The following is a 24,936-nucleotide window of genomic DNA, read 5'->3' as shown; positions in this document are numbered from 1 at the left end:
ATCTTGGCAATATTTGAGGTTGGGGGGATTTACTATTAAAAATCCTGAAATACATATCTGGGGGCATCTATTATACAAGTTGCGCTTTACTGATTCCCCATAACAACTTCAACCCCCTTTTCCCGCCTAACGCCCTTTTCACCCTTACGGGGTGATTTTGGGGTTGAAAACTATTATATCGGGTGTTTCCTGCAACAGGAGCAATAAATTAAACTGTAGGCTGTACTCCTCAAACTGACCAACATTTGTTCAACAACTTTGAAAAATAACTTATAATTTGATTTTTATTACACGTTGAAGTAAATTCTAAGACGCAATACATTACGTTTTTTTATTTTTGTTGTTTAAAGCGTGACAAGCAACGTCAAACACACTGATGTCATCGTACATTCAAAATAATATTAAATTTGTATGAAAAAGTTAAAATCTAAAGATGCATTATTTTTAAAGTTTTTAATCAAAATTTATATAGTTTGAACAGTATAGCTCTTATAGTTTCGGAAAAAAGTGGCTGTGACATAATCGGACAGACAGACGGACATGACGAATCTATAAGGGTTCCGTCTTTTGCCATTTCGCTACGGAACCCTAATAAAAAATCAAATCCAAATTGACGTAATAAAAAAATATCATTCAAAATCATTATTTAAAAGTCAATTCTACCATCTAACATAAGGAAAAAATTCAAAATTTGCATCTGATTACTTTGCCCCACATGTGGATGAAATGCAAGTTGCATCTCATTAGTTTTTGAACAATCAAGAAGGCCTTTATCAGTTGGTGTGGTGAAAATTATTTTTGCATTCTAATATGTGCAAATTTTGCGAATGCGCGTAATGGGAAAATATTAGGCAAGTAAGTAGACGATATAATAATAACAAAAAGTAGTAAATCAATTAATATTTATTAGCTACGCAAAAATATTTCAGCGTTTGAATTGTTCACAATAATCGGATAAACAAATAACGTAGCTTGACGCCAAACACAGGGGCATGACATGAATGAAAAGGTGTCATCATTTAAAACACTGGGATAAACTGAAAACAATTAAGTATTTAGAAGATTGCGTTATTCTCAAATGCACAAATAATAAAAGTCTTCAAGCAAAGTTGAGTACTTTTTTTTTACTTTTTTATCCTATGCTAATCACGGGTTTTCGATATTCGATAACTTACTAACAATGTAACTCAATTATTGACTTTTTTGTTGAATCAGCACAAATGGGCTACATTCACCATAATGTATACAGCGGTAAGGGCTCCATTAAGACCAGGCATAAGCAATGGTATGCGTATTTTTAACACAAGAAAGTGACGTGCATACAGTTTTAGTATATATCTGAACTAATTAGAAGCAAAGATTTGAAATAGAGATGAAGAAAACTTTGTAGCCACAGTAAATTTACTGCCATCTTTCGACACATGATTAAAACTTTTAGACTGCCATTTGACTTTTATCCTTATTCTTTCACTGATGTGTTAAATTTGTGAAATATCAAAAAGTGGCGCCATCTCACCGGGCATAAGCCCAAGGTTGTGGCGCCATCACTCGAAACGATGCCGCCATATCTTTGGCCTTTGATCTATTAGATGGCGCCACTTTTTGATATTTAATAAATTTAACACATATTAGTGAAATAATAAGGATCAAAGTCAAATGGTGTTCTAAAAGTTTTCCACCTCTATTTCAAATTCTCTATGTTAGAAGTTCCTGAAATATTACTGAAAAAAAGGGCTTGCGATATTCTTACTTCATAAAATGATCTCATTTTACACCACTCGCTGCTGGCATTACATCTCGCATGCACTTATATGCCATAAGTCATAGTCATGACCTCTATTTGTAACGTGAAAAACTAAAATGAAAAGATAGATACTTTGTTCATGTTGTTTTACCTCTGCTCAATATATTGTTGTAACACATATTTTGAAGTTGGTACATAAGATACAAAAGTTAATAAATTAAGTAAACATATACGTTTTTTTGTAAACGTCACTGCATTTAAACTTGTACGTCTACCACCAGTTTGACACTGACATATTCGCTAGCGTGTGCGTAACTTACTTTCTATGCATCTCGCTCGTACTCGCATATTAGTGTGAGAAAGTAAGTTACTTTTTTTCGTCCATCTGAACAGGATAAAGCTCTAAGCCATACTGCCTTGTCATGAGTAGAAAATTTGTTATAAGTAAGTTCAATCCGGTAAACGTCTTCAGTAAAAACTATTCATATTAGGTCAATTCCGAAATCAATGTCTTTAGTAGTTTTCATTTTCGTAGTACTTTAAGTAAAATGCATTTCTTCCAGGTATTTTAGTCACATTAGTAGAAAATATGTTGAGCAGCGCGCCTTTTTCATTAAAAAAAAGTAATTTAGGTACGCATACGTTAGCGAATGTCAGATTGACACTTCGGCAGTGGTGGTAAGGCTACTAATTATGGAAGGTAGAGGCACGGGTCAAAATCTCCATATACCAAAACGTGTCCAACAAAAAATCATAAATATGTGGCGCTACAATACCTAGAATACTTGAGAAAAAAATCGAATCATAGCGCAATTCACTCCGTCAATAACGCCTAGATTCTTAGCTACTCTAGCGCTACTCTGGAGAGATTTGGAACTACTATTTATAGCTGACAGCTGGACACTTTTGCAACAATTCTGCCTAAGGAGTTTCTGTTCCTTGCCTCTACCTTCCATACTACTAATGACAACAAAACATCATTTAGTTAAATGCTAGTGACCACGACTAACATAGATAACAAAATTTATAATACGAGTACCTATCATTTGATGATGATTCTCAAAAACATATCGTCCGTCTCATTCGTGCGTAAAATTAAACTTTTAGAGAATATTTGGATGCACTTTAAAACCGTGTAAGAATGCTGTATAGTTCTCGTTTTACGAGTTGTTATATCACTTTCTTTAATGTTTAAAAATCTTATTTTAACCGTCATTAATATATGGCACAATTCAATAAAATTACGTATATACTCATAATCATAATTCTGCACACCTGTCAAATCTTTAAGAAAAGCTATAAAGATAAAAGTTATTCACTTCGGCCATTATTGCTTTTCAGGCGTATATATTGCCTCTAGCGAAACAAATATCAGAGATGTCACTTTGGAAACTGTAGCCAAAAACAGACAGTGCCCAGGGCCTAAATTTGACTTGTTATTGCTGTTTGTTGTAGACATTGACATATATCTAAGGACAGCGGTGTCACGAATTCGAGCCAATCTGCAGTCTAACGCCACAACGCGATTGGTTGATGAGTTCGCATCACGCGCGCTATTGGTCGCAACTAGTTGCGATAGGTTGCACGATTGGCTCGAATTCGTGAGTGACACCACTGAACTAGAACCATTCTTAGTGCCCGTAAGGCCCGTCCTTAGATATATGTCAATGGTTGCAGATGTTAATGTAGTATACATAATATATATAATTATTTTGAAGTTGAATGGGTATTTATTTCTTAATTTGCAAACCAACACCTAACAAGTAACGTTATTAGTGTAATAATGTTATTTCACTATTTAAAAATGATTATAATTTAAAAAAATTTAACGTATACTTTTAGCAACTAGATACCTACGTTAATTTAATTGGTTTATAGCATTAACAAGCGTTTAATTTACAAGGCACTCTTGTTGCTAATATTATTGTAATAAATCACTAGCGAGCACCGTTGCTTTGTGTTTGATTAATTCCGAAAAGGTCACGTAGTATCAATTTAAAGAAAATAGACATTAAAGGCAAAAGTCCACAGTAACGCAAAACTAATTAAAAATTTGGTTTGCATCACGATAGGGACGCGATGTGCGCTGCGGTAGGGTTTTGCCTTCAATATTATATAGACAGGAGATCACATTATATACTTAGCAAAAATGTCACCATGCTGTGCTGTGCTCAGCAGAAAATTTAGATGCTATGTAAATACAAGTGTCCATAACAGTGTATGAACATATCATTATTTGAATCCCAATTTTTATCTGATAAAAATGTTTACAGATTCAGATCTGATTATAATATTAAATTTAAATATATTCAAAAAACTTAACTTACAATACACTTGTAATATTTTGAAATTTTATGCGGCCGATGACCTCATATAAAAGATATCTTTACATTATTATTTAAATGAAATTTAAATATTCCTAAAATTAAATTAAATTGTAAATATATATTATCTACAATAGATCCATTATAATATTATACCTATCTCAACGATATCTTGTTACATAAAAAATATATTTACATGGCGTTAATTTGCGGGTGATACACTCAAGGCTTCATTAAAGCATGTTTATTACTTTCAAACTGATGAACAAGCAAATTAGAAGACGCAACGATGCAACTCGCACAAAATGACTGCAGCCAAAGGACGAAAGGATTCTGTACTTGATTTTTACCGTACCTATTAACCCACAGTACCCAAACATTGGTATTACAAGGTACAAAAAATAAGAACGACAAATGATGCGTCCATGGCAATGAAATAATTAGTAGACTTAACACTAGATAGTTAAAGTTATTTGTCAGTACAATAGTATTTGAATTTACAAGCTATTCGGATTGTATCGCTGACTCTCTAAATTATATTCTAAAAAAGTAGTAATACTACACCCAATCGACAGTGATATGGTTGTCATGTACATCAAGCCACAAAAGTGCATGGTCAAGTGCAAGTGAGCTGCGAAATTGCTTGGAAAAAATATGAATTAATTGATTGATAAAGTCACCATGCACTTTTTTACGGCTGATGCTGAACAAACCCATTATGTATCCCAAGTAATATAATTTAGAGATCAGTGTATAGAATACTCTGCTACAATATTGCCATCAAGTTGCTTGCACGCGTCAAATGTAATTTATACATACGTAGAAGATAAGCAAGTTCAGTTGCATGTGGGACGGCGTACTAAACGTGCATAAACTATCTACATGCCATCGGAAAGTTTCCAAATTGCGAAATTCCACATTAAATATTTTCGGATTCTTCTCATATTTCTCCTTAAACAGAGTATCCATTATTACAAAATGGAATTGAAAGGAGGTTGGACAGATTTGTATGGACACTGGCCTATGAACCAATAAGATTAAGCGACATACCATCGGAAAGGTTTTTTACATACTCAATTTTTATTATGGCGAGACATGTCAAATTTGTTTAAAAAAAAAATAACGCAAAAAAGAAAAATAAGTAAATGAATAACCGATCCAGTGACATACCGCTTGCCCTTATTGCTTAAATAGGCCAATTAGCCCACCCTCCTTTCCTTTGATTTCCGAGAAAATTTCCGACTTTTTGGAAACTTTCCGCAACTTGCACATGTGAACACCGAACCAACTATCGACGCTGCTTGGAAGCCCGCTACTGCAGAGTGCACCACCCTCGTAATTGTCAAAGGTTGACGATGCCGTTGTCGGGGCAGTACTCGGCGACCGTGTCGTCGCCGTTCGCCTGCTGCCGGATCACCACCGTCGGGTTGTTCGAGCAGTTGGAGTTGCTCGATATGTTGGACATGGTGCGCCGGGTTGATTTACACCTGGATGTTATTTATCAGTTAATTTCGAATAAGTAAGCTTGAGGTCGCGTTGTTAAAAAGTAACAGAACGTGTTCTTCGAATTGATTTTAGTCAACTTGTTTTCCAATATGTTTCCAGAAATCTATCTTGATATCTGAATTATTTAGATTAAGTATACTTGTCGTCATAACGTCAATCAAGGTGACAAATGTGTTTGTATAACTCTTACATAATATGTGTTGTTTTAGCAATAGCGAAAAGCTATTTGACCCTCGATGTCACTTTGTGTGACGAGTAGTATTCGGCAGCTTATAAGCTAACGATATTTAACCCGTCACCATAAGCATAATCGCTGAATTGTAATAATGCCGCACACATCGTTTTATAGCCTTACGTTAGGTTAGAAGTGCTTAGTTGTGTCGACATGCGTAATAAAGTGTACTCAACATACTTAGGACGTTAACTGTTGCAAGATGGTGACTTGCGGCCGCTTCAGCCGGCCCCGTCGTGCGGACCCAACCGCCGTTTACGGTTAGTATTGTTAGTAAATCTGCGTTAATCAAGCACTAGTTTTATATGTAAATATAATGTAAAATACACTAAACTAAGGCAGTTGTTATTTGCAAATTATAGGACGCTGACGTAATAAAAAAAAACGCTTCGTGAATCGTGTTCTTTGCATTGATGTAAAAATTTAATTGGCATTGATAGTTTTTAAAACCAAAATAATATTACAAACCTCTGACATTCAACTACGACGATGGAGTTGTTATCTATGTCTGTCTCCGTGCTGCTGGTTCGCCGCAGTCTCTCCGAGCCATTCGTGTGCAGGCGGTGATCTATTATAGCTCGCCATAGACGCAGCTCTACGCCACCTCTGTAGATTAAGATAATAATTACTATAGTCGTTCGAGCAAGTTTGTCAGTAGAAAAAGGCGCGAATTTCAAATTTTCTGTGGGACGATAACTCTTCACGCCTATTGACGACCTTCGCTTGTAGATAGATTATGTACAGACAAAGATCTATTGATGATGGTGTAAGATGTGAAAAATATAAAGCTAAGTGCACACTGTGCCTTTTTTCGTTCAACAAGGGCATGCGTCATAGCGCATTCAACGTCGCACGTGAGGCATGCCCGTAACGCATGCGTCTTTTTAGTTGCAAGCGTAGTGCATGCTCAAAGGCGCGCGTTCCCGCGTTTTTCTACAACTTTGGGATCAAATAATAAAATTAAGACATGATAATCTGTGGGTTTTGGCCACGAAATATAACATGACTGTTGATGGAGTAAAGAAGATAAAATGTCCTTCGTTCCTTTTTATCTTTATATCTTGTCACACATCTTCATCCAAAACTTGACGACTTATGTGGACAGTCAGCTGCATCGGTTTTGATGCACGCAACAGTTGAATGCGCTAGACGAAATGGATATTGAAAATTGAAGAGGAAAAGGACACAGTGTAGACTTAGCTTAGATAATTCAGTGCTTTCAATCTGACAGCTAAACGAGATGGCGCTGTACGGCTCCGTACATTATGCGGTAACTTTAGTTGTGAAAAGCTGATGCTTGACAAGAAGGTTCAAAAGTTTTGTTTTATGAGATTTGGCTTAAAACAATAATTTCATACAATTCTAGGAGTTGACAGGTAAAACCTATGCTGGAGCCATTTGTAAAACACTTCGAGCGGCCAATCTCATTCAGTGACCACAAAACCTATGGCGCCGTACAGCGCCATCTGTTTGGACTGTCAAACTAGAGGCACGTTTTTTTCTTAGACCGTAACTTTCTATAACAATCAATAACTCTTTGGTGCCGATAAGGCTCTGTTCTTGACAGAAGTCATAAAAATACCAATAAGGGAACATGAAACAGAGTGAATATTAATAATATTAAATCGTAACTCACTTGAGATTCAACCTCGCCAAATCCTCTCTCTGAACATGTTGCAACAAGTCTTCCAGCGTAAACTCCTGATCAATCAAAACTTGCGCAGCACTCGCGGGCACCCCTCGATCCGTCAGCCAATCGCGAAGCGGCGACGGCGTAACGTCACTTTCAGAAATAACAGATATTGGTTGAGACAAGTCAGGGCTGTTTGAAGGTAACGGTGTAGGGCATTTGGTTTCGTCTAAATTTTCTTCACGACTGCTGTTTCTAAAATAAAATTATGTTTTTATAGAAATTACATAACGAAATGTGCAATATTTTTTATAGTATTATATAATACGATATTCACCTGTTTCTGCTATTGACGAAGTCACGAAGTATTTGTGTCTGAAGCTTTTGCTCTTCCAACATTTCTCTGAGTAAAGATTGATACTGTTGGTAACTTTCCAGTAGTTCTTGATGCAATCTAAACAATAGAAAGGGTGAGTTAACACATAATAATATAACAGATTAAGCGCCACTTGCATTATCTCACTAACCCGGGGCTAAGCAGTTAAACCGTTAACCCAGTGTCAAATTGTACTGGTAACCATGGTAACTCCAGGTTTATCCGTTTAACCCCGGGTTAGTGGGATGGTGCAAGTGGCGATAATGGGATCAATGTCAAATCAAAACGCTGCAATAACTAGTATATTTTTTTCTCATACCTGCAAAGAAATATTGATATTTTGTTCTTCATATTGGGCTGGGAAGTATCACGTCCCGGGAAAGGCTAGACGAGAGATCTTTAATGAAATTTCATAGCAAATTGCAGGCGGGAAGTTGCTCTTTTTTGATTTCCATTTCACATATATTTGCTTTTTGGTTCATTATGACATTTTGCCATTTTCTTTTTTTTTTTTCTTTTTTATGTGTTTGTTTATTTTTCATTGCACGTTTGAGAAAATACCTCGGCCTGAAAAGGGGTTTTTCGCCTCATGACTATCGGCAACCCCTTACTTCCCAGCCTCTGTAGTAATGTACTATTACAGAATTCACGGAATCAGTTCACAAGGTTTATTGCACGTTCGAATATTCATTCATTAGCAGAAACTGACATGATGACAAGATGGATCTATCACAATACACATATACCCCACGATACATGTCATAGACTGACTTCATATTAAAAATCGTTTTGACTTTTCATAAAGAGTACGAGTGCATAACTTGTACGAGTATCTAAGGTTCGAAGTGGAGGTTAATCAGTGTACCAGGAAATAAGGAGTGTAAAGTAGTTACTTTTGGTTCTCCTGGCGCAGCTGCAGCATGCTGTGGTCCCTCGTGGAGGTGGCGGTGGACATGGCGGAGGGCGTGGCGGCGTCGGCCGCGCCGCTGGGCGAGCGGCCCCCGCCGCGCCGGTGCTCCTGCCCGGCGAGGTTGGCCCCCAACTCTGTCGAATGAACAAGAATAGTAAGTGATACCTAAAACTATACACAAGTGCTATATAACAAGAAAGAACTGGCTTCTAGTACTAGCGGTATGCTAGAAAACGCTACTAATTGTGTTAATAGCATAAAAATCGGTACGATTGTTCTTTAGACCTCAAATCAAAAAAAAAAACGAGAGGAGTAATGACGTAATTTTTTATGTATCGAAAAAAAAACGTGTTCAGAAACCTATCGTGGGTGGTATTAAATGAAAGGGCTATTTGAGCCGCTTCTTAAAATATTTCAAATCGACACAATGTAGTCTTTTTTTTAATTAGAATAAAAATATTTTCATAACATACCAATATTTACCTAATTTCCTCATATGTAACCATAGGAAAGCAATTTTGAATATATTTACAAAATATTTGTGATCTATCAACAAAATATTTAAAATAAAAGCATTATATTATTATTCAGTAAAACTGGTGGGCCCACTTCTTCTCTGCCAGCATGGTGCGGTGTCTAATGTAAGAATTAACTGAAAAAACTCGCCTTTTATGGTGATTATTTATGACCGCGGTCGGCAAAATGTCCCACTTTGTCGCTTGCCATAAGGACACCTTGTCAGGTTATTCTTATAATGATACAAGCAAATCTCGTCCTTATGGCAAACGACAAAGTGGGACGTTTTGCCGGCCGCGGTCACATTTAGATGATGAGTTTTTTTTGTTAGTTGTCAGCGCTTCACTTACCAGGGGTTAATACAGTAATAGCCGCCTGCACAGCATTCCTCACTAAGTTGTCAAGCGCGAACATCCAATGAGGCTTGATGCTGTGCATCCTCAACACTCCATTCACTGCCTCTTGAAACATGTACGTAGCTGCATTCAGTTCGTTAATGGCGTTCGAGTCAAAATCTAGATCCTCTTTGAGACTTGTTATGGCTTGCTCGATGACGCTTCTGTTTTGGTCCATGATGTAGTCTTTTAACGCGCATCGAAGGGTTTCCAAATGATTCTGTCAATACAACAAGTATACCTACATGTGAAACCATTTAATCTAAACTTATCTATTCTCAACCTGTAATCACTATAAATGATATCCTATAAATATTTAGATATGTATATAAATTAGGTAAAAGGAAACAAGTTCGTTGACTCACAAACATAAACCGATTAATTTTTAAACTAAAAGTTAATTATATTGTTCTCTCAATTGTGTACTTCTTTATGAAATTAAACCTTAGGAAAGTTGGCGTATACGACAAGAATGCTTCATTGCAAAAACGATGTTTCCCGACGTTAGCGCTCTGTATTCCTGTTTTAGTATACGGTATCAATAGCGGGTTTTTCAACCAAAATCGAGCGTCCAAGGGATTCGAACAGTGTGCACTGAGGCCACCTACATGTGTTTGCATTTGTTTAATATAGACGCCGCACTGGGCGCTCAGCTGGTCACCGCCGCTCCACTCAGTTTGAACCCTGATGCTCAAGGAATATATTGTATGCGATTAAAACACCCCGACAGATATCTTACCATTGTAAGCACTGTGTTGCCAAAATCTTGCTGAATACTGTGCATCCACTTGGAGCAGATTTGTTCGCTGTCCTGCTCTAGCACCCGCGATAGAGTGAGACGGCGCTGTGAGTCCTTCTTTAGTAGATAGAAACCGTCATGTTCAACGTCTATGGAGGAGCGCTGTACGGTTGTCATGTCCACCTGTCAAAAATACGTGTGTTCTGCATAAACGTTTTGTGTTTTACTTAAACTCGACATATATATTTTGAATAATATCATCATCGATTTTTACTCGGAAACATATTGAAATACAAGAGGTGGTAGACACACACACAACAATTAGTGCATTTGTATTATTGTTTGGATACTGCTTGTGTACGACGCACTTGGATTAAATAATACAAACAATGTGCAAGTATGTACAACTCATGTTCACTTAGAATCTGGTAAAAAGGGAGAATGTTTACCTCGGGTGAGAGCAAGCCCCCTGACGAACTCCGCCGGTTGAGCAGACTGTCGCTTGTATCCATCTCGTCCGTGGACGGTGTGTTCGGCATGGTACTGAAAAATAAACGGCCAACTAAAATCGTATTCAATTGCACATACCATTAGCTTATAATGGCACAAGTGTGATGGTTCACGAAGAATAAATTTACGTCACTACGCTTTCATTATACGAACATTTTTTTAATTATATTAATCAGAAACTGACAATCCAAGAATCATCGTTTAATATCAATCATAAATGTAATCTCGCTTAAGTATTAGTTAAAATATAAGTAAAAAGCGTTATTCTAAGACAGATTTGCAGCGTAAGGAAGGAATTTATAGAATAGAAAAAATATATTTAAGAATAGTAGAAGATATAACTTAGAAAATAATTTATGTGCAGTGAAAGGAAGGTAAACAGTGAGCTCGGAGATGTGTCAATATTTAGTGCAAGGACATGCAACCGTGAAGTGTGAGTGAATAGAATTTTGATTAAAATTTCATAGAAAATTTCTGCCATGTAAAAGTTTGCCGTCATTTTAATTCCGAAAATAGGTACCTTGGCTACTTACATTGTAATGGTGTGTCTCATAGACACATGCCGTTTTTCTAACATGTTTTAAATTAGTTTAGAATAATAAAGTGGGACTGAAGTTTAGAATAATAAAGTGGGACTGAAGTTCTATGAAAGTTTCTATCAAAATTAAACCGGGAACTTCGAACAGTGGTCTGAGTGTGTGTGTTTGTCATTCTTACAGAAATAACAATTTATTTGCATTTTTATTCGCGGGATCACTGCAGAATGTAGCGAATTTATTGAACGCTAGAAACGTCTAAATATGTCTTATTGTTAATTACTTACGCGTTACATAATCGTGAAACATGTGTTTGTTTTTTGCTGTTACGACTACTAAAGCAAAGATCATTTCACAAAGAAATACATAAATGGTTTTGTGGTTATTGCTTTCCATAATTAAAAAAAAAACAGCTGTCTGTAAATGTTATTTCAAACCACGCGATCAAACCACTGCTTCAAGTAAACAAATGTATGGTTACCTGCTATTGGACAAGTCCGGCGGGTATATCAGTATCGGTGAGAGCATCGACGAAGCCGTCCTAGTGATGGTCGGGTTAGACCGGATCGTTTTCACCCTTGACGCCAAACAAACACAGGCTTAGGTGCAAAGCAATCGACAAATGTTAAATACGAGTGGACTACTTATACGTGATCATGGTTACATTCAGAAGTTTTGTTTCCATTGTGTTTGGAGGGTTTTTATAAGTTTAATTACAAATTAACGGCAATTACAAATGTAACTATTAAATCATAAGTGATTAATCCACTTTGATTATCATTAGGAACAAGTGTTAATAAAACCCAGTTAACATTATGTTAAAAATCTTCTCTACATGTTTAGTTCTTATCGAAACGGAAATAATTATTTGAAGCCATTCTGCACTTAGTGTAGCACTGTGAATCGAGTGGAACAAGATCATTGGACAAATACCCCATTATAAACGGACATTTATAAGATGTCACCCTTGTCCCGAACTAAAATTTTCATGAATTCTAGCCTCCTTTGGCGGTTCGGACCATGCTGTGTTGTATTATCCTATACTATTCATCTCTCGTATGCACGAGACGAGTATCTGTGCATTGTGGGTATTGTATTTTAATTAACTTACAGTTCGAAAAATAAGAACGTGACTTCACGTCCCGGCGTATTATTTATAATATAAAAAGTAGCACACTACCTACATTCTGAGGTGCGTTGAAAAAAATGTGCGGAAATCCACACAATAATAATTACATCAATGATGTACAAAATACATTGTGCGCTTTGTAGTTTACGAGTATAATGAGTTTCGCATATGGTTTATAAAAGACATTTCGAAACTACTAGGATTCCTTAATACTCGTAGCTCTTCTGGCATCACGTAAAAAAAAACACTGTCCAATTTTGATATTCTGCTCGATTCAACTTAAGATGTAGCTGTAAATTCACAAGGGTCCAAATATCCTACAACTCATGTCTGTACAATCGACGGTAGTAGAAATCGCGCACCTTTATTTGAAATTGGTAGCAATGTCGCGCAATCTATGGTTCCAGATTAGAACTATGTCCTTTACGAGGTCACCAAAATCGCTACTTACCGACATGTTTTATAGGACGCTATGTGCCTACTGTCCCTATAGGACTTAATCATTATGTCAGTAATTACTAATTAGCAACACTAAACTTCTCAATTCCCCATCAAATTATTTGCACCTGTATTTATATAACGGGTGATCAATATTGGTGGAAAGGATACATGAAGATGCCAATACACGATAAAACTGAACATTGGCGACCCACGATAAGCCCTTTCACCAAACAGCATAATTGTGAGGAAAACGTCACACATGCAGAACGCAACATACGAAAATAAAATTTGGAAAAAGTTACTAAGTCATGCAGAAATCCCTGCATTAATTTTGAAGATATTAATTTTATAAATCCATGCTTCTATGAATTTGGTCAAACTAATGTACTAGGGTTACATGAATGTTAGCTTACTCGATCTCTGGTGAACTCGGTAGATTGCCTGGCAGACAGGGTTCGGATATCTTTTTCTGCGGTGGCCGGATTTTGTCGGCAGGAACGGAGACGCTTCTGCTATAATCTACATTACTACCAAGGCGACTAGATGTTTTTTTCTTCCTGTAAGCAAGAAAGAATTAAATGTATAGTTTAGCCTAAACGGGAGTAATAGGTAGACTTGTAGTAGTACATTAACTGTCGCATATAGTGACTGGCACATTGAATTTAAGAATTAATTTTGGAAGACATGATATTGTACTTACTCGCATAAGAATGAATCTTCCAATAGTTCAGCTGCTGTGGCGCGATTCTCGGGGTCCGGTATGAAACACCGCTTTATGAAGCTCTTGGCTCTTGGAGACAACTCGCTGGGGATTTCTGGGTGCACTTTGTAATATCCCACCTAAAACAAAAAAGAGTAAATGACAATGAATTTCCATAAGACCTCTAATAGAAATGCTGATTGCTGAATAAATAATTACCTTAAAAACCGCTGCTTGGGGCGATCCCAATTCAATGAAAGGTGGATTTCCTGTGGCCATCTCTACAACCGTACATCCAAGGGACCAGATGTCCGCCTATAAGTCAAACAATTAATAAACATGATGATAAAAATTGATTTGTGATCTCTAAGAAGTTTTTAATCCCGGACAGAAATGGAAACATCTAATATAAAACAAATTGACAAAATTTACAATTTTACCGCTGACTGTAATTATTTTCAAATTGTGTAAGTAAAAAATTTGGGAAGGTCTCCTAAGACTATCGCATGGCAGCACGGCATCAGGTAGCTGCCCTAGGTGCCATATAAAAAAAAATCTAACCTGTACACTATATTAATAATAAATAAATCAATAATAAATCTTTATTTCGTAAAGACATAAGTATGTTACATGAGTATGTAGGTATATATAATAGACTTTTACATTACTTATTACTTTAGGTTGCTACATTCGTTGCCGTCAATACTATAAATATATTATTATGCGTAGGTATTAAGAGATTACCATCGCGACATCGAATGTATCAACATGAATTGAATAACCTTATAATTAGGTAACTAAAGTTTTATCATTCTTAACAATCTGATTTGTGGTTCATCACTTAAGTTGTCATTAACATCCTTTGCACTGAATGCTGTACTTTACCTCCCGTACTAGTTATAAACTGTATCACGGTGAGGTAAGAAACCTTGACCTTAGATTGACTTGATATTATTGTGAGTACTCACCGGCGCTCCATACCCTCTCTGCCCCTTATCTATGACCTCGGGCGCCATGTACTGCAGGGTGCCCGCGAAGGTCTCGGTGGACGGACACAGTCCCGCCAGGCGCTTGGATGTCCCGAAGTCCGATATCTTGACGACCCCACTGTACGTGTTTACGAGGACATTGTCGCCTTTTATGTCACGGTGAACTATTTTTTGATCGTGTAGGTATTTTAGACCTGGAAAAATTGGATTTCAGTATAGGCGATAATACGAATTTGGGTAGGGTTTGTTCAGAGTTTCACGTGCTACTTAGAAGGGGTTTTGACTAATGTTGGGTTACCTATTGCAATTTCGAAACAAACATCTTTTACTAAATTTTCATTTGACCGAACGCGTTTTCTCCAAAAATCGCCGGGTTTATAAAAGGGTCACCATTGTAACCTAACCTAACGCAATGACTTCTACGGGATGTCTTTTTCAAAAGTTTGGAATTGTTACGGTTTAACTTTCTCGCTGCCATTGACTTGATATAAAGTCAGTACATTTCGTGCCCCACACGCCACGATTTCATATCAAATCGTGGTTTTGGTCAGGTTTGTTGACCTGCAAGTTTTGACGTGGCGTTGATGACACTTTATTACTTTATTGACGTGGCGGCGAAACGTTTAAAAAAATGCGTTCGATCAAAAGAAAATTTACAAATCAAACATCGAGCGACCATTTTTCGAAGTTGCGATATGTTACCTGTAGGCAGATCTGCTAAGTGGTTGGGTACTGCCAGGTTGAATAAAGTTTTGATGTCATGCAAACAGATAGGCTTAGATCTAGAAGAAGCGTCATATCAAGACCCCGTGTGAGGAGTAGTGCCGGTTTTAGTTGCTTTAAGTAATATTGTTACAAGTATAATTTACCTTCCAAAATCTGTTTAGTGTAGTAGGCGATTGTGGCTTCGTTTTCCTTTAGAGGGCCCCATTTAGAACGGAGCAGTGCCGATAATGAGCCTCCTGGGACTTGTTCCATAAATATCTTAAAATAGTTGTCTTCTGATATCGATCCTAGGTACTGAAATAAGATAAGAAAAGTAAATGGTCTCCGTAAACACCAGAATGGAGATATTTCTATCTCATTTAATCTTTTAAAGCATCAGTTTAATATGTGTAATAGATACACTAGATAAAGCAAATTATCATGATTTGCATGGAAACCAAGCGTGCGGATTTTTTACCACCTACTGTGACGTCACAGCCGAAATTTAGTGATGGGAAATCCAAACCGATTTAAAGACACCGGTTCCCCTCCCTCCAGTATGATACAACCGTCTCGCTCATACATTTTATATCTGCGGATTGCGGTCTCGCTCGCTCACTCTCTGGTCCCCCGCGAACCATGCCCATAATCACAAATCGATTAACATCATTCATGTTAATCACATCGATTTTCTGACAGACAAATGTTTATAAAGACAGACGAGGATCTCCTCAATGGCGATGCGCACTTGCGTGTTGAGGCCGTACGCTACAGTACTCGTGTTACCTGCACTATGTTCCGGTGGCGCAGCTGCGAGTGCAGCAGGATCTCCTCGTGCAGTGGCTGCACATCGCCGAGATTCTTCTCTGGTATCTCCTTGATGGCGATGCGCACTTGCGTGTTGAGGCCGTACGCTACAGTACTCGTGTTACCTGCACTATGTTCCGGTGGCGCAGCTGCGAGTGCAGCAGGATCTCCTCGTGCAGTGGCTGCACGTCGCCGAGGTTCTTCTCTGGTATCTCCTTGATGGCGATGCGCACTTGCGTGTTGAGGCCGTACGCTACAGTACTCGTGTTACCTGCACTATGTTCCGGTGGCGCAGCTGCGAGTGCAGCAGGATCTCCTCGTGCAGTGGCTGCACGTCGCCGAGGTTCTTCTCTGGTATCTCCTTGATGGCGATGCGCACTTGCGTGTTGAGGCCGTACGCTACAGTACTCGTGTTACCTGCACTATGTTCCGGTGGCGCAGCTGCGAGTGCAGCAGGATCTCCTCGTGCAGTGGCTGCACGTCGCCGAGGTTCTTCTCTGGTATCTCCTTGATGGCGATGCGCACTTGCGTGTTGAGGCCGTACGCTACAGTACTCGTGTTACCTGCACTATGTTCCGGTGGCGCAGCTGCGAGTGCAGCAGGATCTCCTCGTGCAGTGGCTGCACGTCGCCGAGGTTCTTCTCTGGTATCTCCTTGATGGCGATGCGCACTTGCGTGTTGAGGTCGCGCGCCGCGTACACTACTCCGTACGTGCCCTTGCCGAGCACTACGCGCTTGTTGCAGTCGTCTAGTTCGTATTCAAACTGGAAGTAGGTTTTTAAGTTTTATACACCTATTTAGTACATAGAACTGGTTTTAGTTATCTTGGTTCAAAACCCTCAGTATGCAGAAGGCATACACTATGATCCGCGCACACATCAGAGAACTATCTCATATTTTTCTGCTACTACTGCCAACGTGATTAAAAATGGCTAGCGGCTACCAATGAAAACGTTGGTTCTACTGGTTTGATAAAAGCATTACCTATATACTTTATAGTGCTCGACTATTCACCTTGCACCGACTGGAGTTAGGAAGATACGTAATGAAGCGAGATAAGGATATAAGGATTAAGGATAGGGTTATAATAGTTATAATGGTTGCCATTGAACAATCAATCCAAACTAATAGTTCGTTAAGAAAATTGACTTAAAAAACGGCGCTAAAAGATACAAGTAGGTACCTATATACCATGTTCTGGGACTCACTTTCAACTGGTCTTGCATCACAGTGGTGTCCAAATCCGTGACTTTCTCGTGATCAGCCGTGAGATCTCCCAATAGATCGTGCAACCGTTGTCTGCAGGCTTCAGAAGGTAAGAATATCTGGAAGTCGTCAGAGTTCTCGCTCACATACAGAAAGAGACAGCGCTCGTCGCGTTTGTACAAACTGAAAAGAGATAATTATTATTGTAATTTGATCGTAAATGAACCTCCTCGCTACGTTTGACTAGTTACCAGGACACCATGACTCACCTGTAGCTTCTAATCATGTCAGAAGTAAAGAGCCACCGGTGGACTTGCCTACACTGTCCACGTATAGAACTCAGACAGAGGTTAAGTATTTCCACGGACTTTTGCTCTGCTCCCATGTTCACGTTCAAGTATGAGGGCATGAACTCTTTTGTAGTCTCCAGAATAAGAACCTTAAACATGAAATAAGGTAGAGATCAATAAATTTATAAATAAAACGAATTCGGTAGGTATATATTATATGGAGATAAAATACTATGACTAATATAATAGGTCAAGTCAGATAAACTCACAGGAAACCTGATGATATTATCACAGCTTCCGGTATTAGTAGCTTCAACAAAATATTCCATCCAAAATGAAAATACTTGTTGTTCTGGTGAAGATTCTTCACTCTTTTTCCTGAACCTGAAATCCAAAAAGTATATTTGTCTTATTCAATGACAAGTTGTATGTATTAATATATGGGTCATTATTCATTGTAAAATTGATCTAAATTGATAGAACCCTTTTCGAGACCTGATTACAAAAATACATACATGACATCCTTCGTTTAATAGATACAGATTTAATACAGCCAAGAAGTCAAGGCCACGCGTGTGAGGTACGTACGGTACGAGTAGGTACTTACACGCGTACACATATTTGACTGACGCACTCAATAGAACTTTGTACCCTTATTCGAATAAATAGCGAACCCGGCTCCATTATTATCACCGCAAGTAACTTATTTCTTTGATTCCTTCTACAAATGACTTGTAATTGTGAAACATACCTGTCAATAAGTTCGATGTTCCCTATCGTGCTCTTCAGATACCAGTTAGGCGGCTTCAGTTTGAACATGCACTCGGCCGCTTGTATAGCCTTCACGTAGTCCTGCGCTAGCACTGAGATCTCGAAAAACGTGGCCACGTCCCAGTAGTCTTTGAGCGATGACAGGCTGCCTTTTTTGCCTATTAGATGGTTTAGCATCATACCTAAAAATCAGTCAACCAAAGGAACAAAATTAGGATAACAATCTTTATTAACACAATAACATAAACTTTAAACTAACTAAAAATAACACTAAGTTTGAGGGCCAGCAAAACCTCATTTTATTAAAAAAAAATGAAAAAAAGAACACCCTGGCAAAGCTAAGAAATGTGGTTTCGTTTGTTGACTTAATTGATTAATTTTATTAATACTCTTGAATTAAAAGTAAAATTAAAATACATTGTCGTTTTTGTTACCAATATGTTGTAGCTCCTGAGAATTCTTAAAGTCATTGCCAGCAATGACGAGCAACGTTGCCAGATTTATGCCTGCATATTCGTTTGGTTGAACTTCAAATCCTTGTCTGTACCTAAAGAAGCAAATAATGTATAAAACTGTTGATTTTTAAAAACAAATTCTTAAGAGGAAACTGATATGAAGCTTCTCCATACACAAGTAGCCGCCCACATTAAAAGAACACAGTAAAATATCGGCCACAGCGCTGCTCAAAATATAGACGCACCGTTAACACATCAAAATGAATTATTACATCATAACGCATTCGACAACTGAGTGCGTATACACTGCGTCAAGTTCCGATGTGGCCGTGGCCGTTCCTTAAGACCTAAGACTTAACGGTTGACTTGTCAGTTTAATGATAGAGAAAAACATGAAGTGAGGACTTTACGTTCTCCATTACTAAACTTAGTACCCCATTTGAAGTTACTTACCAATGTATAGCATTGTTCAAGCTCTCCATATCCGTGTGTTGAGATTCTACAAACTTGTCCTTATAAATACGGCCACACAAACACAACATGTCGGGGAAACGGTTCTCCTTTTTCTCCAAAGCTTTCACGCACACCTTTAGAGCATTTTCTCTGTCCCCTTCCTTATTCCTCCTGGAAGAAAATAATATTGAGACCAAGAATAACATTTAGGTAAGTACAACACAGTTTTTAAAGTAATCCCACATTACGATCTACTAACTTGCGAACATTGGCTCGCACGACAGCTGTTTAGCAACTTTGACCGGTTGACAAACAATAAATTTAAAAATACAAACTTGGTATCTCCATCTCAATAGCGTTTTCAATGTTCAAGATATAGAGATATATTTTCGGATTTCATGATAGCCCTGCCTGGCTCAAGCAGCAGATCGATTTAATAGATTTTACTAGACGATGTAATTATGATTTTTGGCATGCTTCCAAACATTTGCTCCTTTGTCATTCATTTTCTAGCGCATGACGGCAATAATTACATCAAACTGCCTTAGTATCATGACATTTGACACAATTGCTTAAGACTATTTCAAACGTTTAAGATGTCTTGATACAGTCGTATCACATTACTTTGAGCGGAACTAGAACATGCTCATAATAACGTAAAATATGTGTTCAACTAGATCCCGTTTATAGATCCACCCACACATCAATTAAAATACTAATGCAGTTACATGATATTATGGTAATAGATGTGGCGAGCCAATTCCGCGAATAAACAGATCAATTAGAAATATAAAAATAAAAGATAATGGTTTAATCATGTATGTAACATTGTACCTATTTATGTAGCCATGCACAAAATGACGCAACGTTTTTTTAATACGGCCAATACGGTGTGGTACTATTACACATTTATTTTTAAACATACTAGGCAACCTAGCGCGCTATGCCGTTCGAGGGATATTGTAAGTAAACTGGTCTAATAAAAAAACTCGAAAACAACTATTTAAATCTCAACTCAGTTAAGGTCGATGACTGCATCGTGCCCAAAGAGTTCAAGCAAGAAAACGACCAATGACCAAATGAAACTACCAGCTCAAATTAATGCCCCACCGAAAACACGAATTCGAACCTGTGAATAACGACATATATGCCCACAGTTCTTTTAAGTTGATTCGCTAAAGATCCGACATAGGTTCAGTGTTATTGTACAATCGAAAACAAAAACTTGAAATTACTGACCTATTCATAGCAAACGCATACAAGAACCGTATAACCGGCATGTTAATATAGTTTTTCCTGTTCATGACGGTCTTCAGATCATCCACGACCTGCACTATGGCGTCATAGTCCTGCGTCTCCCTGTAGGATATGAGCATGTTGAGCACGGTGTCGCCGGAGAGCACGGCCGGGTCGTCGAGCCGCCGCCGCATGGCGTGGAGCACGTTGGCGAGCTCGGCGCCGCTGTATAGTTCGCGTGCTTTGCGCAAGTCTGAGAGGAATTTCTCTTGGAGGTGAGCTCTGAAAAAAAAAGCCAATGTTACTGCTTCTTTTTTTTTTCAAATATAATAGTTGTAATTCTATTCTTAGGGTTTTAGGTTATGCTTATGGGGTAACAGCTGTTAAGGTCACATTTTAAGGGTACCTAACCGAATCATTAAATATTAGATCCTCAACATGAACTAAGACATCTTGCAGTACATCTTGCCAGTATGGTCGTCATACACGCCTATGCATTTTAGCTCGCCAGCTGACTAGTCTTATATTCTTTACGACCGGTCTGGCCTAGTGGGTGAGTACTGCCTACGGTACGAAGCCGATGGTCCCGGGTTCAAATCCTGGTAAGGGAATTTATTCGTGTGATGAGCATGGATATTTGTTTCTCAGTCATGGGTGTTTTCTGTGTATTTAAGTATTTATAAATATTTATATATTATATATATCGTTGTCTAAGTACCCTCAACACAAGCCTTATTGAACTTACTGTGGGACTTAGTTAATTTGTGTAATAATGTCCTATAATATTTATTTATTTATTCTAGAGCTTACTTGGTCTGTACTTCGACATCCTGCAATATATTCCTAAGCCGCAGCGTCAGATGTTGTTTGGGATCGGCAACCTCCTCTCCTTTGAACTTGGTGGCGGCGGGGTTGGTCGTCACACAGGTGCCCGCGTCAGTCAGCTTGTATGACACGAACAGGAAGTTAGGCAGTGATGCCTGGAAGGAAAAAAACACATTATTGTGCTGTGTATTGACGTTTTAAGATGCGGTGGATATAAGAACTTTGTACGACAACGTCATTGTTAATCCAGGTATGTTCTTATGCATGTTTGTGGAGTTCATTTACGAGCATTTTTATGTTGTCACTTAAACCACAGCTTTTTGACAGTCGAGTTGCACGCTCATCATGTTACATTAGATGACTGAAACCAGCGCCAAGCGTTTCCGTTTCAGCTTTGGGCATAAATATGTCTGCCCGGCTGTTCGATTGTTCTTTATTCGATACAGGTCGTATTACTGAACCCATTCTCATAAGATTTTAAGAGAAGGTTCCATAACTAAATGGATTTTTCTTATCAATTTAGATTTTGAAGTTTTACAAAATGGCTTAGCGATAGGGGATGGCGCGGCCTACAGCAGTCTTTATTATTCTTGCGCATATTCTAATTAGAGTTATTATTAATAATTATGCTTTGCATGGTGTGTTCTTCAAAAGAATATCTTTCTTCTTCCTAGCGTTGTCCCGGCATATTACCACGGCTCATGGGAACCTAGGGGTCCGCTTGACAACTAATCCCAAGATTTGGCGTAGGCACTAGTTTTTACGAAAGCGACTGCCATCTTACCTTCCAACCCAGAGGGTAAAACTAGGCCTTGTTGGGATTAGTCCGGTTTCCTCACGAAGTTTTCCTTCACTGGAAAGTGACTGGTAAATATCAAATGATATTTCGTACATACGTTCCAAAAAACTCATTGGTACAAGCCGAGGTTTGAACCCGCGACCTCCGGATTGCAAGTCGCACGCTCTTACCGCTAGGCCACCAGCGCTTCCTTCAAAACAATATCAAGTATTTTATATTTTGCATATTGTTTTCTTAATCATACTTATCTTATTCTGTTAGAGCGATAAGTGTGATAACCAACGCACCAGCAATCTACAGAGTGTGTAGTCCAAATGGGGCAGTGAGGAAAATTTAGACTACTTATTACCTACTTATAAGATGTCATGTCATCTAAAATGTCATTTTTATATTTTTTAATTTACCAAAAATGGTCGCCCAGCATATAATATTATTATATAATCATATATTTTAAATATTATTATAATATTACTTGTTACTTTATTTACCTAAACAGAATCGTGGTCCCTAAGAACCAATTCAGCTATCTCCTATGGTTTCTAGTTCTCATAGCCCCACTTGGATTAAATAGAAACAACCTGTATATTTATCGTGCAGCACGTAAGTCTTACTCCTTGTTTACTTTTGGTGTACAATAAACATACAAAAGACAAATACCGAGATTATGAACATCCAGCTACCTGTAGTTTGGCAGCAAAATCAATATTACATTTAGCCTGCCAATTTTGGACATGGTAGGTAATATTACTAATGTGCCAATCAAAACCAAACTTAATCAATTTCAGAATAATGATCATGTTTCTGTACACTATACATTTCGGTTACAAACGACTGTCTGCATCGTCATGTCGTCTTAATTCAAATAGGTATCGAAACTATATTGTACAATAGCCGTTTATGTAGGTACCTACACTATTGGAGCATATCGTCGCTGGGCCTGCAAAAGTCGCTATGTGTTTTATACCAATTTTTCAGGAGCAACAAAAAACAAGTTTTCTCAGTATGCATTGAAAGCAAGTAAAAAAGAAAAAAAAGGGTAACAGAGTTTTATTTTTTACGTAATTTAAGAATATTTTTAATATTACATAATGGAAAGCAAATTTTATATTTCAAAAAAAAACTTAATTTTGCACATAGCGACAAATATTTGGGTTCCAAAATAACCTCCATGTGCATAATTAGTACATAGCGACTTCAAATTGTTGCTGAGGCACTCTGAATTGTGCTTCAAATTGCACATAGTTATTTTTGCAAAGAGGACGCTCAGGTAATAAAACAGAATATAAAATAGGCAAAAAAATTTAATTAAATAAAAATGGTCTTCTCCACATTCCTTAAATTAAATTTATCAATTGCACTTAACAAAAAAGTAATCTTGAACTGTATGTTCATTATCGACCTACTCAAAATTTACTTAAAATATCTAAATTTGAACTTCTTCAAAAGTAAGAGAAACAGACCTAATGAGATCCTTAAAAACAAAATATAAAACAAGCTCAAACTTATTTCTTCTTAAAAAAACTTACTAAATCGTCGATATAATAATAATTACTACAAAATTAAATAACTTGAGATCAGAATTAATGAGGCAAATTATCATAGAAAGAATGATAGTCTCGGTGCATGTATTTTTTTAGACTTTGTAAATGGTTAAATTTAGTATTGTCGATTTTAACAGGAGAGTTGTACAGTCTTATCGCTTCCTTATCTTCAGAGGTGGGATTTCTTCTTTGTGGTAAAGTGGTCCAGTCATATGAGTGACGGAGCTTGTATTTTACGTCGCCGTCGACATAGAGCAGGCCTCTTATGTCTGTTACAGTTGGATCACCGATTTTCTTACCAGGCCTTATACTATTCGTTAGTTAAGTTGTTAAGTACCAAAAAGTTATGATTCTAAACAAACATCATTTAAACACACCTTAAGCTTAACTGACATGCAGATGCGGCCGCGGAAATAACAGTTATTATTAAAAAGTATTTATGAAAACTGATTACCACCGTATTAAGCGAGAATTAAAGAAAAAACTCAGTACCAAACCAAACATTTTCACCAGTAGTCATTTTTAACTCTAATCAGTAATATTTAATATTAACAGCACTTCCTTTTACTTAAATAGATAAATAGTTAAATTACTTACCCCGTCACACTTTACTCGCATTAACACATTAACTTATTAAATAATCACGATCTTAACTAAAACGATGTTGCCACAAGAACCGCCAAAACATCAATGAACACTTTACTTTAATAAATACGCATGTGTCAGTTCATCGGATCCTAACGCGAAGTGCGACAGGTCATAACTTGTACTAAAATGTCGCTATGTGCCGAAGATCACATCGCAGGCGCAAACGACCCGATCAAACTAGTACGAATAATTTGCTATGTGCTTCAAAGCACATAGCGAATTATTCGTACACATATCGGCCACAATTTTGCTTTAATAGTATTATACCGATGACACAGTTATGTGATTAGTGAAACTTAGCTATTTTCTAAGGCACTTTTAATGTATGAACTTCACATGCTTATTTTTAGCATGGCCAGAAATAATAATGTTAGCTTATCGCTGTTTTTGGACCATATGAGTATTGACGTAAGGTTCAAAATGGTGCCAAAAACGAAAAAATGAAAAAATGCACATAGCGACTTTTGCAGGCCCAGCGACGATATGCATGCATTGTAGCTATAATTCAATAAGCAATGTAATA

At 37.6% G+C, this 24,936-nt stretch overlaps 1 protein-coding gene across 1 annotated transcript in view; it reads right to left on the bottom strand.

The window, feature by feature from the left end:
- Positions 1-885: 885 nt before the first annotated feature.
- LOC133534657 (mitogen-activated protein kinase kinase kinase 15) overlaps positions 886-24,936 on the bottom strand; it is a 29,327-nt gene continuing 5,276 nt past the window's right edge. Inside the window, exons 4-26 of the mRNA XM_061873864.1 lie at positions 21,411-21,580; positions 20,604-20,882; positions 19,365-19,535; positions 18,891-19,003; positions 18,437-18,638; positions 17,955-18,069; positions 17,665-17,834; positions 17,398-17,578; positions 16,753-16,953; positions 15,547-15,697; positions 14,657-14,871; positions 13,908-14,003; positions 13,689-13,828; positions 13,402-13,545; positions 11,900-11,995; positions 10,822-10,915; positions 10,373-10,555; positions 9,589-9,853; positions 8,706-8,856; positions 7,774-7,890; positions 7,443-7,691; positions 6,275-6,412; positions 886-5,555 (exon numbers count right to left, since the gene is read on the bottom strand). Coding sequence (XP_061729848.1) covers positions 5,411-5,555; positions 6,275-6,412; positions 7,443-7,691; positions 7,774-7,890; positions 8,706-8,856; positions 9,589-9,853; positions 10,373-10,555; positions 10,822-10,915; positions 11,900-11,995; positions 13,402-13,545; positions 13,689-13,828; positions 13,908-14,003; positions 14,657-14,871; positions 15,547-15,697; positions 16,753-16,953; positions 17,398-17,578; positions 17,665-17,834; positions 17,955-18,069; positions 18,437-18,638; positions 18,891-19,003; positions 19,365-19,535; positions 20,604-20,882; positions 21,411-21,580 — 3,786 coding nt within the window. The 3' untranslated portion in view covers positions 886-5,410. The remainder of the gene's footprint in view (positions 5,556-6,274; positions 6,413-7,442; positions 7,692-7,773; positions 7,891-8,705; positions 8,857-9,588; positions 9,854-10,372; positions 10,556-10,821; positions 10,916-11,899; positions 11,996-13,401; positions 13,546-13,688; positions 13,829-13,907; positions 14,004-14,656; positions 14,872-15,546; positions 15,698-16,752; positions 16,954-17,397; positions 17,579-17,664; positions 17,835-17,954; positions 18,070-18,436; positions 18,639-18,890; positions 19,004-19,364; positions 19,536-20,603; positions 20,883-21,410; positions 21,581-24,936) is intronic.

This window comes from Cydia pomonella, chromosome 2, assembly GCF_033807575.1.
Source record: "Cydia pomonella isolate Wapato2018A chromosome 2, ilCydPomo1, whole genome shotgun sequence".
NCBI classification, from domain to species: Eukaryota; Metazoa; Arthropoda; class Insecta; order Lepidoptera; family Tortricidae; genus Cydia; species Cydia pomonella.
This window is presented reverse-complemented; position numbering and strand designations above follow the sequence as displayed.